At 46.5% G+C, this 10,801-nt stretch overlaps 4 protein-coding genes across 4 annotated transcripts; all 4 read right to left on the bottom strand.

The window, feature by feature from the left end:
* LACBIDRAFT_189158 (uncharacterized protein) lies at positions 1-2,840 on the bottom strand (the record flags this gene model as incomplete). Its single annotated transcript, XM_001877484.1, has 12 exons — positions 2,526-2,840; positions 2,227-2,473; positions 1,912-2,167; positions 1,732-1,857; positions 1,419-1,674; positions 1,345-1,362; positions 1,217-1,289; positions 1,129-1,165; positions 1,018-1,071; positions 738-969; positions 565-670; positions 1-83 (listed from the first exon to the last, which is right to left on the bottom strand). The coding sequence occupies exons 1-12, from the start codon at positions 2,730-2,732 to the stop codon at positions 1-3; spliced, it is 1,695 nt and encodes a 564-aa protein (XP_001877519.1). The 5' UTR covers positions 2,733-2,840.
* Positions 2,841-3,100: 260 nt separating this feature from the next.
* On the bottom strand, positions 3,101-3,788 carry LACBIDRAFT_189312 (uncharacterized protein). The gene is made up of 5 exons (XM_001877483.1): positions 3,732-3,788; positions 3,623-3,668; positions 3,492-3,571; positions 3,364-3,431; positions 3,101-3,311 (listed from the first exon to the last, which is right to left on the bottom strand). The coding sequence occupies exons 1-5, from the start codon at positions 3,738-3,740 to the stop codon at positions 3,119-3,121; spliced, it is 396 nt and encodes a 131-aa protein (XP_001877518.1). The 5' UTR covers positions 3,741-3,788; the 3' UTR covers positions 3,101-3,118.
* Positions 3,789-5,857: 2,069 nt separating this feature from the next.
* Positions 5,858-7,542, bottom strand: LACBIDRAFT_324310 (uncharacterized protein; the record flags this gene model as incomplete). Its single annotated transcript, XM_001877482.1, is given in 9 exon segments — positions 5,858-5,877; positions 6,056-6,071; positions 6,153-6,261; positions 6,281-6,338; positions 6,448-6,492; positions 6,635-6,697; positions 6,750-6,913; positions 7,135-7,243; positions 7,422-7,542. 9 exon segments carry the CDS (start codon positions 7,540-7,542, stop codon positions 5,858-5,860), a joined length of 705 nt encoding a protein of 234 aa, XP_001877517.1.
* Positions 7,543-8,450: 908 nt separating this feature from the next.
* Positions 8,451-9,418, bottom strand: LACBIDRAFT_183494 (uncharacterized protein; the record flags this gene model as incomplete). Its single annotated transcript, XM_001877481.1, has 2 exons — positions 8,451-8,683; positions 8,750-9,418. The coding sequence occupies one exon, from the start codon at positions 9,416-9,418 to the stop codon at positions 8,786-8,788; it is 633 nt and encodes a 210-aa protein (XP_001877516.1). The 3' UTR covers positions 8,451-8,683; positions 8,750-8,785.
* Between the last annotated feature and the right edge of the window lie 1,383 nt (positions 9,419-10,801).

Raw genomic sequence — 10,801 nt, 5'->3', positions numbered from 1 at the left:
CTAAGCCTTATACAGCGCGTCCAAAAAGGCCGTAGCAAGCTGCCCCACCATGTCAGGACCGACTGCGCTCGAGTTGCCCAAACCTGTTGACACAGGAAGAATTAGTTCGTGAGCAAGAAAAATTAGTCCATGAGCAAGCATGACCAGAGATAAATGGAGTCGACGCCTGCAACTGGCTGAAAATAAAGTGATAGAAAAGTGACAAAAAAGGTAAAAATCGCAACCGCCGGAACCCATGTGGAAAATCAAGGTCCAGCCGCAGCGGCGAAAGTGAGCCATTTACGCGCACGATACGTCTCCAGGAACAAGCCGGAACCAAGCTACCGGCGTCAAAACGAACGGAAGCGGAAGATTGTCGGTAAATGGATGCCAAGGGCACGAAGAAGATAACTGAGTTCCATTCTGCACAGGGTACCCTCAAACGACCCTTGTAAGAAGCGCCAACAAAGAGATAAAGATGCAGTGCAAATGGACGTTTCCCAAAATTTAGAACGGACGCAAAGGAACCAACCCCGAAATGCAGGAAGGAGAAAGAAGAAAAAAGATAGAAATGAATGTACGTACCATATACAGCGACCATCGTCCCGCTTCCTGAAGGAGACACCTTGGCTTCCCGGACCGCGTCCTTCAGGTCTGCAATGAACGCGTCGACAACGGGTAGCGTGAGTCGCTTTATTTTCAAAAAATTATAAAGTCGTAAGCGTATTGTTCTAGGTCTGAAAAAGGTAAAGGCGCACCGTGCAAGCAATATGTACCGCAGGAGGATCACTGAGCCCATTCAAATGCCAACCACGCAAACTCATCGCATCCCCAACCTCCAAAACGTTCACGTTCGGGTGCTTGCTGCCAAAGGCGACCACTGATGCTGGCGGGTCACCTAGAACGTATAGTTCGGGAATGGTTTCGGTAATGGCGTTTGCGATGGTACGAGCGGCCAGGACGATGGATCGACATGAGTCGAGGTATCCCCTGTATTTCTTGTTAGTTCTGAGTATTGGGAACGAAAGGAAGATGTACTTGGTTCCCATATGTTGCATTACGGCCCAAGCTCCTGCGATGAGGGCGCCGGGTCTTCGTAGGAAAAAGTTAGCATGTCAATTGAGAGTCGAGGACTCAGCATTGTCGTACCGGGATCCCGAAAGACTTGGGCTGGCATATACACCACCTGCAATATTATTAGGATTGGAGCGGCTGCTCAGCGGGGAAATATGCCCACCTGACCACGTAGGGTTAACGTAGTACTGAAAGCGGCGAAGTTCTGCTGTATGGTACATGATCACCGATGTGCCCTATTTCGAAAAGTATGAGCATTGTATCGCACGGCGGGTTCTCAACATTGATCACCTTCGGCGCGAACCCATACTGTGTAATGAATCGCTTAATGAGGGGGAATACAGAGAGAAAGCACGACAACGCACCTTGTGCGTATCACAACTAACACTTGTGACGCCCTTCAGCCTGAAATCAAATGGAGTGAGTTTATATTTGCCCTTATCATCTCCACCAGACAATCCCGCTAATTCAAGATAGGGGACAATGAAGCTTCCCAAACAACAGTCGACATGCAGTCCAATGTTGTGTTTATGTGCTAAAGCAGCGAGAGCTGAGATGTCGTCTTGGTTCCCATCCGGGAAATTGATACATGAGCCAACAACCATGATGGTGTTGGGATTTCTGTCGAAGAGATGGCATTAATGGTACTCCAAGGAATAGAACCAAGTATCATCATACATTGCACGTTTGAGACGCTTCATATCGACCTTTCGCGTGTAACGGTCAACAGGGATCGTGTGTACTTTGATCTTGAGGTACGCCGCGCCTTTGTCAAAGGCAGCATGCGCAGACGCCGGCACGACCCTACAAATCACAGCATAAACGTCAACTCTCCCTTCCGAATGAAACACAACTTACATTTCGGGCTCTGTGATGCCCTTGACTTTCCTAGCCCAGTCGCGATAGGTCTTGACAGCCATAATGATAGACTCGGTGCCCCCAGACGTCATGGTGCCGGCAGCTCCGTCAGGTGCGTTGTACAGTTTCAAGCACATCGCGACGATCTCGGCTTCCATCTTGCGGACGGCGGGGAAGACGTCGGGGTGTAACGGGTTAGAAACACAGTATCGCTGGTAGGCGGAGACGATGAGTCTCTCAAGGTCCTCACCCCCATCTAACCGAGAAATTGGACCGATGAAGTGCGTGGTGAATGAGAATGGGGAAGCAACGCACGATACACAGCTCCAGAAAGCTTTCCCTCACTCCATACGCCACGCTTCCCACCCAACTCTTCGTCCATCTTGTCCATTTCCGCAATGATCCACTCAAAAGACTTGCCCTCATCTGGAAGGGAAAGGTGGCGAACGACGGTGGCACCTTTCGGAACTAGACGGTTCTCGATGTCTAGCTTTGCCTTGTCCATTTGCGCAGCGACCTTTCTCTGCGTTGCGGGCACGCGTAGAATGAGTCGGATTACATGCTGTTGATGGCGTTAGCAACCATTGGAAGTTGAATGAAAAACCCGTACGTACCTGAGATACCCATATATATAGTTCCTTCAGAGTAGCTGAAACGCCACGAGCTCGAAGATGACGTTGTACTTTGATAGTCTGTGTGATCAGGATATAGAAGAACAGCGCTGACTTTGCGCTGTCAAAGCTGAGGAGATTGGAGAGGGTGAGAGAAGACCGGTATCGTTTCACAGAGTTGGAAACATTTGTTATTGTCGTGGACGCCATCTCAGAGAGAGAGATACGGGAGATGATGGCGGTGAGGAGTCAACGTTTCAACGCGGGAAGTGAGGTATTGGAGGCAACTAGAGACAATGACCCAAGAGTTCTTCTGCCATACCGGAGCAATGCTAAAAGTAGCAGCTATGGCATTCGGTCCCGATGCTGCGTTTCGGTGTTTCACGTGCGATGCGTATCAAACCACGTGGTCACCCGCTCAGAAATATCGTACTGCTATAGATCGCTATCCGAACAGAGGGTTGGACTTCTGAACTTGAAAGATAACCGATGACTGATAATTCCATGAGGTAAAACACCCATGACCTAACCTGCAGCAGCCAGACTCGCTTGCGTATCGGCCATCCGATAGTCCAACAACCAAAAATACGCGTCGTTCATTCATCCAAATTAATAGCTTTCCCAAATTTCGCGTACAAAGTGACCTTGAGATCCTTCATTTCAGCCTCACACTCGTCCGCTTGAGCTGCAAGAGCCGCCACGCGCGCGTCGATGACATTTTGATCTCGTTCGAGGCGCTTTACTGCCTGCGGATGTGGCATGTGGAGGAAAGCCTCGCCGACCTTGTATCTATTGAAAAAAGATGAAATCTTGCAATGGTTTACAAAGATGATTAACGCACAAGACAGGCTGATCCTCATCCGAAAGCTCCAATTCCGTAGCAAGGTCATCGAGGGCCTCCTTCTCTTGCTTCATAAGTAGAGAACAAGTCAGTAAGTAACTGCATCAAATACGATCATATCTGCACACCTTCAGCTCCTCGAGTTTTTCCTGAATACCGCGCGTGCGCGTGTTGATTTTAGAGAAAGTGTTAATGCGCTGCTGATCCTCTGTTGATCAGTCAACATCAACGGCCTGACCATTGGGGGTTTTCTACACACCCCACGTAACCTCTGCAGCGTCGTCATTCTCTTCTTCCTGCTCGAGCTGCGAGGAAAAAACCGTTCATCAACTGACTCACCCTGAGACGACGACAAGAATATTGCGCACCATACGCATCTTGTCTTGTGGTACAAATGACAACGTGCAACTTACCACTGATCAAGTACAGATCAAGGTTACGTAACAAAGCATCAACCCCGTGATGTCATCGCATGACAAAAATAACTCCCTCCGTCTCTGTCACTTACGGTAGGCGGGAGCGCCGCGGTTCAATTTCGAAATTCGATTTCTGATGAACCGAGGTGATGGAACCCTAACCCGACCCATAAATGGTCACGTGACCTACACACATATAGTATTTGGCTGTCTACCAACGCCGCGCGCTTGCTTCGCGTCGCGCAAAACCTCGCCGCTGCTCCACGTACAGGCAGAATTAGAACTAATTATATGTCTATTTAAGCTAATACCTGAAAAATCATGCAATTAAGGTATCTGAATTCATAAAGTAAGCAGAGTCCACTTCAGAATTGAGCAGAAGTTAATTCTCATCATAATTTCCGATTCATATCTTTTGACTCAAGTATGATATGAGAGGGAAATCAGTTTGATAGCAATTGGAGAGAGGGTCCCAGAATTTTCAAGCCTGCTGGGAATGGAACTTTCCAGAGAATGTCTATCTACCATTTAAATATTTAAGTTTCATCTGGAGGGGATTTACTCATAATATTTTGTTACTAAATATACTAATTCAATAACAAGCCACTGCTCATGCCTTGGTGCACATTATAAATTTACTCTCCATATTTTGTTTGCCATCCCCTGGTCATGAGGACACTTAGTCCATTTTCCTCCATGCTTGGTCTTTATGAGTGTATATCAAAGGCTGTTTCTGTGGTATTGGGAGTCAGTATAATTAAATCTTTCTTCTTTCCTGGTACAATCATTCCCCATCATCTCTTGTCTTGTAATATTGATTTATGAATGGTACATCCTACCTTTGTTCTATCAACACATGGTTATTTTTGATGTTGATTTGGAGTCAAATTACTGTAGTTATCTATCTGAAAACTCAAAGCTGATATATTTTATATCTAAAAGTACACAAGAGAATGCATACTTGAAAGAAGTTCCACTTCCTCAAATGTTGAGGTTGCTAAAGCTGCTCAGTAGTGGGTGAGCTTCAAGTTCAAAAATCAACAGCAAAAACTCTGTTACAACTCTGTTCTGGAACAGAAACAATAAATGATTTCCACAGTCCACTGCAAAGTGATGATGAGGCAAGATGGGTATGGTGATCAACAATTGAAATGATACCAGTGGATGTTTTATTTGACAAAGATGGATTGGCAAACCAATCATGCTGCCCTAACACCATGGAGAAGAGCCACTACAGTCATCCACCCCTTAATGATACACCACCCCCATTTGATACACTTTTGACTAGCAAATATCTCGCTCAATACTTGGCTAATTTTTACAAAACAAGTTGTAACAAGTAATACAAACTCATATCTACCACCATACATAGTTTGGATGCAATTGAGGCCGAATTGGCAAAGCTGTGGAGCATACAAAATGGACTGTTTTTTGGAAATAGCCAAATACAGTCACACCCCTCAATGATACACCCATAATCTTAGTTTTTATCTGTGAAATGTGGGTCAAATATTCTGAAATTTGGTATGGTCATAGAAGGGCATTTATCTGAGATTTTCATGTAGTTTTTGTAGAGAAAGGTTGTGCTCAAATCTGTTGAAGTTAATTTCTCATTTTGGGTGTATCATTAGCAGGTGGATGACTGTAGTAAGTATTCTATGCTAATTTGTATACCTTAATAGCAATATTTATGCTTATTTTTTAAGTGTTAGGTTAGATAGGACATATAATTGGTTCGATTCTTCCTGTACGTGGAGCAGCGGCGTGGTTTTGCGCGACGCGAGGCGTTCATAGACATATCTGCATAGGTCACGTGACCTATTTTATGAGTCAAAATCTGCACCTAGGTTGGGGTTAGGGCTCCATCAAAATCAAATTTTGAAATTGAACCGCGGCGCTCCCGCCGACCCTAGTCACTTGCCAGTGTATCTCGCGAGTCTCTTTGTATTACCACATATAAATACTATATTCCTCATCCTAAAACATTTGGGTATGATGAACCTGTCGGGCCACTTCTCAAAAATATACGAAGTCAGTAATTACTGACAGAAAATATTTGAACGGGACTCGACCAAACATTAAGCCTGCCGAGCGTGTCCTAGAAATATTTCAGGGATTCTTTGAGACCGAAGAAGAAAATTTGAAATATTTAAACGTGCTTTTGGTCAACCCGCGCCGTGAAGGTGCGAGTCTAAGCCCGGGGCCCACGACAAGGGAGCACGAGGTAAGCGACGACATAAAGCCGCGCTTACCGCCCCCGGGAATGATTCACTCACCGCGATGCTCGACGTCCTGTGCCGAGTATTTAGTCTTGAGTTCTTCTCCCTCCCTCAACTCTAATAATCCCGAATCTAGATCGAGGGGCTAATTTACCTTTTTCGCGCATCCTCCGTCAGTCCTCTGCTTCACGGAAGGGTACATTAGCATAGGGCTCAAGCGACGAAAGAAGAGATTACTCGCCTCTGGCCAATGTCCGAAATCACTGCATAGATACATTATACCTGAAATCGTATTGAACGAGAATGAGCAAAGAATCCTCATCAGCGATCAAGCACAAACCTAAAATATTGCTCAACTTCCATTCAGCTTGGTCCTGAATTTATACGTGAGTGGAGTTGTTTAATCAATGAATCGAGCAGAACTCGCCTTGTTACAATCCCTGACTGACAACGCGACACTCTTGCGTTCGTCGCGGTTTCCCGATTGCGGGACGCTATAATAAAATAAACAATGGCGATGTCGTTTTTGGTAGTGTTCAATTGGGCGTTCTCATTCGGTGTCGTCTCAAGTGGGTCCCTCTGACGGCAGGGACAACTGAGCGATGCGGATAGTAATAGAGGCGACCTTGAACGCACCTGTCTCTTTGTTCTCAACCACTGTGATATCGTATTGTCGTGTAGTGAAATAAACATGTCGTCCTGAGCAAGTGTGAGCTTCAACGGATGAATTGACAACATGTCAGCCACTCACTCAAAACATAACCGCTTAAGCCCCAAATGTCGAATACCAAAAGAGCGTTGTGTGAAATAAATAATGGCGATGTCGAAGATAGGCAATGTCGGTTTATAGCGTTGGGCGTTGTCGTGTTGTCGATGGTCTTCCGTTGAGTATTAATGTCGAGCCAAAGCGGGCAGCTAAAGAAAGAAGATACGGTCATAGAAGGTCAAATAAATCACAGCGGGATATCAGATAGAGTGAAAAGGGAGGGAGGATGTGGTGGTAAGGAAGAGAGAGAGCGGTCCTACTTTTCGAGGGATTTAATAGAGAAAGCTGTGTGGCCTTGTTGTGGAGAGCGACAACCCACCTTGGTCCAAAAATAGCCTGAGCTTGTTCTATTTATAAAATTGTAACGCACCACAAGAAATTGGATCGCGCAGTAGATAAACAATAACCACTTAGCGCGCCTGCGGGCGCAAAACCCGATACCCAATCTTCCATCACGTTGGTCACAGCAAGTTCCGTTGCTTACACATTTAGTAGTTTCGAGTCAGCATGCTGTATAGTATTGTGTGGTGTACATGGTCAGTCACAGCAATCTATTCATTTCGTTGCACAGATTTATTGTGGGAGATACTACATGTTAACAGAGCAGTTTCATTCAGCGGAACGCAGCAGTTTATGAATTTTGGTTTTCACTGTTACCCGAGTCCTGAGTTGTTAAACTTGTGAGGGATGCCAGTGGTAACTCGGAGTGACCGTACTCGCTACTGAGTACTGAATCACGGCCGCAACTAATCTTTTGGATGAATGTATGATTTTTCATTTCCTACTTTGCCACGTGGAACATCTATATACTCTTTGGACATCTATTTACTCCTTGGACATCATTATATCGATTTCTACCTAACTCGTTAACTTAAAAAAAATTTGATAGTGCATGCCACGCAACACCTCTTTCACGAGAAAAGGCCTCTTAGTAAGTTTGTACGTGCCGCCAAGAACGACCGTCGTACCAAAAGAACAAGGGCACAGAACAAAAGCTTCTACCTAACTTGTCAACTTAAAAAATATGATGGCGTAAGTATCATTGCCACGCAACACCTCTTTCACGAGAAAGGCCTCTGAATAAGTAAAATCCTCGAGGCTGTACACCGCCATCATCGTAAAAGCATTATTGTACGTGCCGCCAAGAACGATCGTCGTACCAAAAGCACAAGGGCACAGAACGAAAGGTTATCGCCAGTGAACCCAAAGAGACGGCAAAAAGAGCCGATGGACAAACAACTGCAAAGGATCCTCAAAAACGCTAAAAATAAGCAAACGACGACGGGAAGGGCCGAGATGGGGTCACGAGGGGAACAAACAAGTACAACTTTGAAAATATTTTCTTTGAGTGAACCCGAGGGTGTAAGAACCCTCTACTAACGTATCGGGTATATTGTGTTTCCTTAGGTAATGTCATTTTTATGTGTATGAGAACAACGCGACGCGTACGCGTTATTATTTATTGGTGATACAGCCGTGGACAAGCAAAGCCCATTTAAAAAATGGAAATTCATGATTGATGGCCGAAAAAGGAATTTGGCGCTGACAATCTTATGGACGTCGACGACCCAGACATATCCTCACTACCATTATCATTCGACCACGAGATGCAGTCTTCTAGCCAAGTTCAGATCTATGTGGTAGTATATTACGGATATGGATGGCATCATGCAACCCGGAACCAGAGAGAAACATCAGGCGTAACCGCGATCATATTGATGTTATACATAGGGAACAGTAGAGGAGAGTTGCTAAGAGATCATATTGACGGTGGCGGTACAAAATGGTACAGAATTGTTCTATGTATATGATGCGAATGCAATAAATAACGGACAAGTGTTGAACGTTGAAACTTTGAAGTTTTTGTCGTAAATCATAAATCCAAAACAACGGCCGCGGATGAGGACAACGAACCAACGAAACAATAGAAAATGCGATAAATTTTCTTTTTAAAATAAACCCCGCAAGCGCATGGAGAGATAAGCAAAAAAGAAGAGTGGCGAAAGAACGAGAATCCATCCTCACGAGTTTTGGCCCGGCGGAGAAAATGGCGGTATAGGCGGCGGCATAGCCCTACCCAAAGAACCCCTCTCATACTCATGCAGCTGCTGGATAAACCCAAAATTCGGGTCCGCAACGAACCTCTTTCCTTTGATATACTGAATCGCTTCGCTTGGAGACCACCCAAACTGTGCCATCAGAAACGCGGCGACGACACTCACGCTCCTGCTTACGCCCTCTATACAATGTACTAGTACCCTAGCTTCCACGTTGCCGCAAAGCGCATCACGGATCCATGCGGTCGTAGTGGGGAGGTGAGCCGCGAGCTCCGCGAACGGCAGGTCGTCCACGCGGATCTGGAGTCGGGCGGGCTGTACTGGGAGCAGGGTGGGTGGTGGATGGAAGATGGTGTCTGGGAGGGTGGAAAGGATATGTGTAATCCTATGTGAGGCGAGGAGCGCTGGGTTTTCGGCGAAGGCAAGGTCGGAGATGAAGAGGCGGGGTATAATTTCGGAGACGCTCCGCGCGGGGCGGCCCAGATGTTGGGTTGGAGAAAAGGGGTTGGCCGAGGGTGGTGAGGCGGATGGCGCGAGCGTCCATTGATGGTGAGGGGGAGGGCGCGAATGATTATGGTTCGGGTGGTTGGAAGACATCGGATGGTGTGAGGAGGGTGGGGTGTTATATACTGGAGCGGTGTTACTCCTGCTTGGATAGGGATAAGAAGAAGGCTGAAAAGGCAGTGTGAGTGGACTATATATGATGCATGACGGTAAGAGAAGGGTGGACGGATTTAAGGTAAGGATAGCGTTTCATCATTGAGATGATAAAGGTATGATGGCGAATATAGAAAAGTTACAACCTCGAATGCCAAACTTTGAACGTTCAAAGGCGGAGTAGAACGTGGAAAAATATACTTTGACTCACCATGATCGCACTTCCGACGTAGGACATAAAACAAATGATAGGCCGTTTATCCGTCGATCAATCCGAACAGGATGAACGCGGGTCCTCTCGCTTTCGAAGATGTAGGCAGGTGGATAGGAAGGAACGTCAGACAGACGCCTGGCAAGGACGAAAGGAGATCTATAAGATATGTTGTAGCTGTGCGCGCCGTGGCTGATGTAAATGGGGATAACGGCCCCCCTAGATTTCCCAGACAGAGGATGCTTGGTCGTCGGAATAGCCAAAGTAAGAATCTCTTTTGAAGTTTTGATAAAGTTGATGGAACGGGAAGATATTTGATGGAGACAAACAGAGGATGATGTCAATGTCGTGCGTCAATCCAGGGTCTCAACTGAGTGATTAGATTGCAGATTGCAGATTGGAGAGGGACCGAGGGAGGGTAGGGGAGGGCGCCCAGCCAGGAGACGAGAGCAAACGGTGTTCCTTTTCTGGAGCCAGCGCTTATATCATAGCCAAAGATGGATTAAACCTCCGAGTCGCAGAAATAGACTTCGTCGTCGCAACACAACCCCGTTCAACAGAAGTCAATCAGGGAAGGTGGGCGCGAGCGGGGAGCGGACGGAGGTTAGCAATCAAGGTGAATGATCCCCAACCCATCAAACCTGTCGTTCTTAAAAGCATATTTCGACAAGGCGCAGTAGTAATACATACCGCTGCATATGTCATACCAAAGTTCAAACCCAAACAACAGCTCGGGAATGATGGAGGAATGGCCGAAGGCGGAACAGAGAGCCAGTGGCAGGTCGGGATCGGAACGCAAGATAGCCAGAGGCTCAAACACCAAACGTTGGGCAGGTGCATGGTGCACGCACTGCCGGCATATGTATTACCAACATGCCAAAGACTGGCTCCGATGTCATTAGTCCAGCCAAAAGGAGGGTTCCCCTCTTGGAGACGCGTTTCGGAAGGGAGTCGAGTGAAAAGAAGTCGTGGAGAAACGATTCGAGCGATCCAGGTACCGGAGGAGGCTTGGCATGATGAAGCGGCTGTGAACCAATTGAATTCCGAAGTATTCCCTACCTGTGGTGCCTCGGGAATGCCGAAACGCGAACGCAAAGCTGTGTGCATTTACC

Source organism: Laccaria bicolor, genomic scaffold (genome assembly GCF_000143565.1).
Source record: "Laccaria bicolor S238N-H82 LACBIscaffold_5 genomic scaffold, whole genome shotgun sequence".
Lineage (NCBI taxonomy): Eukaryota > Fungi > Basidiomycota > Agaricomycetes > Agaricales > Hydnangiaceae > Laccaria > Laccaria bicolor.
The sequence above is the reverse complement of the archived record's forward strand: the minus strand, read 5'-3'. Positions and strand labels throughout refer to the sequence as shown.

Coding starts and splice junctions, on each gene's coding strand:
- LACBIDRAFT_189312 (XM_001877483.1), bottom strand. Junction 3,572..3,622: donor CGCTGCAGAGGTTACGTGGG/GTGTGTAGAAAA, acceptor ACTGATCAACAG/AGGATCAGCAGCGCATTAAC. Junction 3,432..3,491: donor AAAAACTCGAGGAGCTGAAG/GTGTGCAGATAT, acceptor CTACTTATGAAG/CAAGAGAAGGAGGCCCTCGA.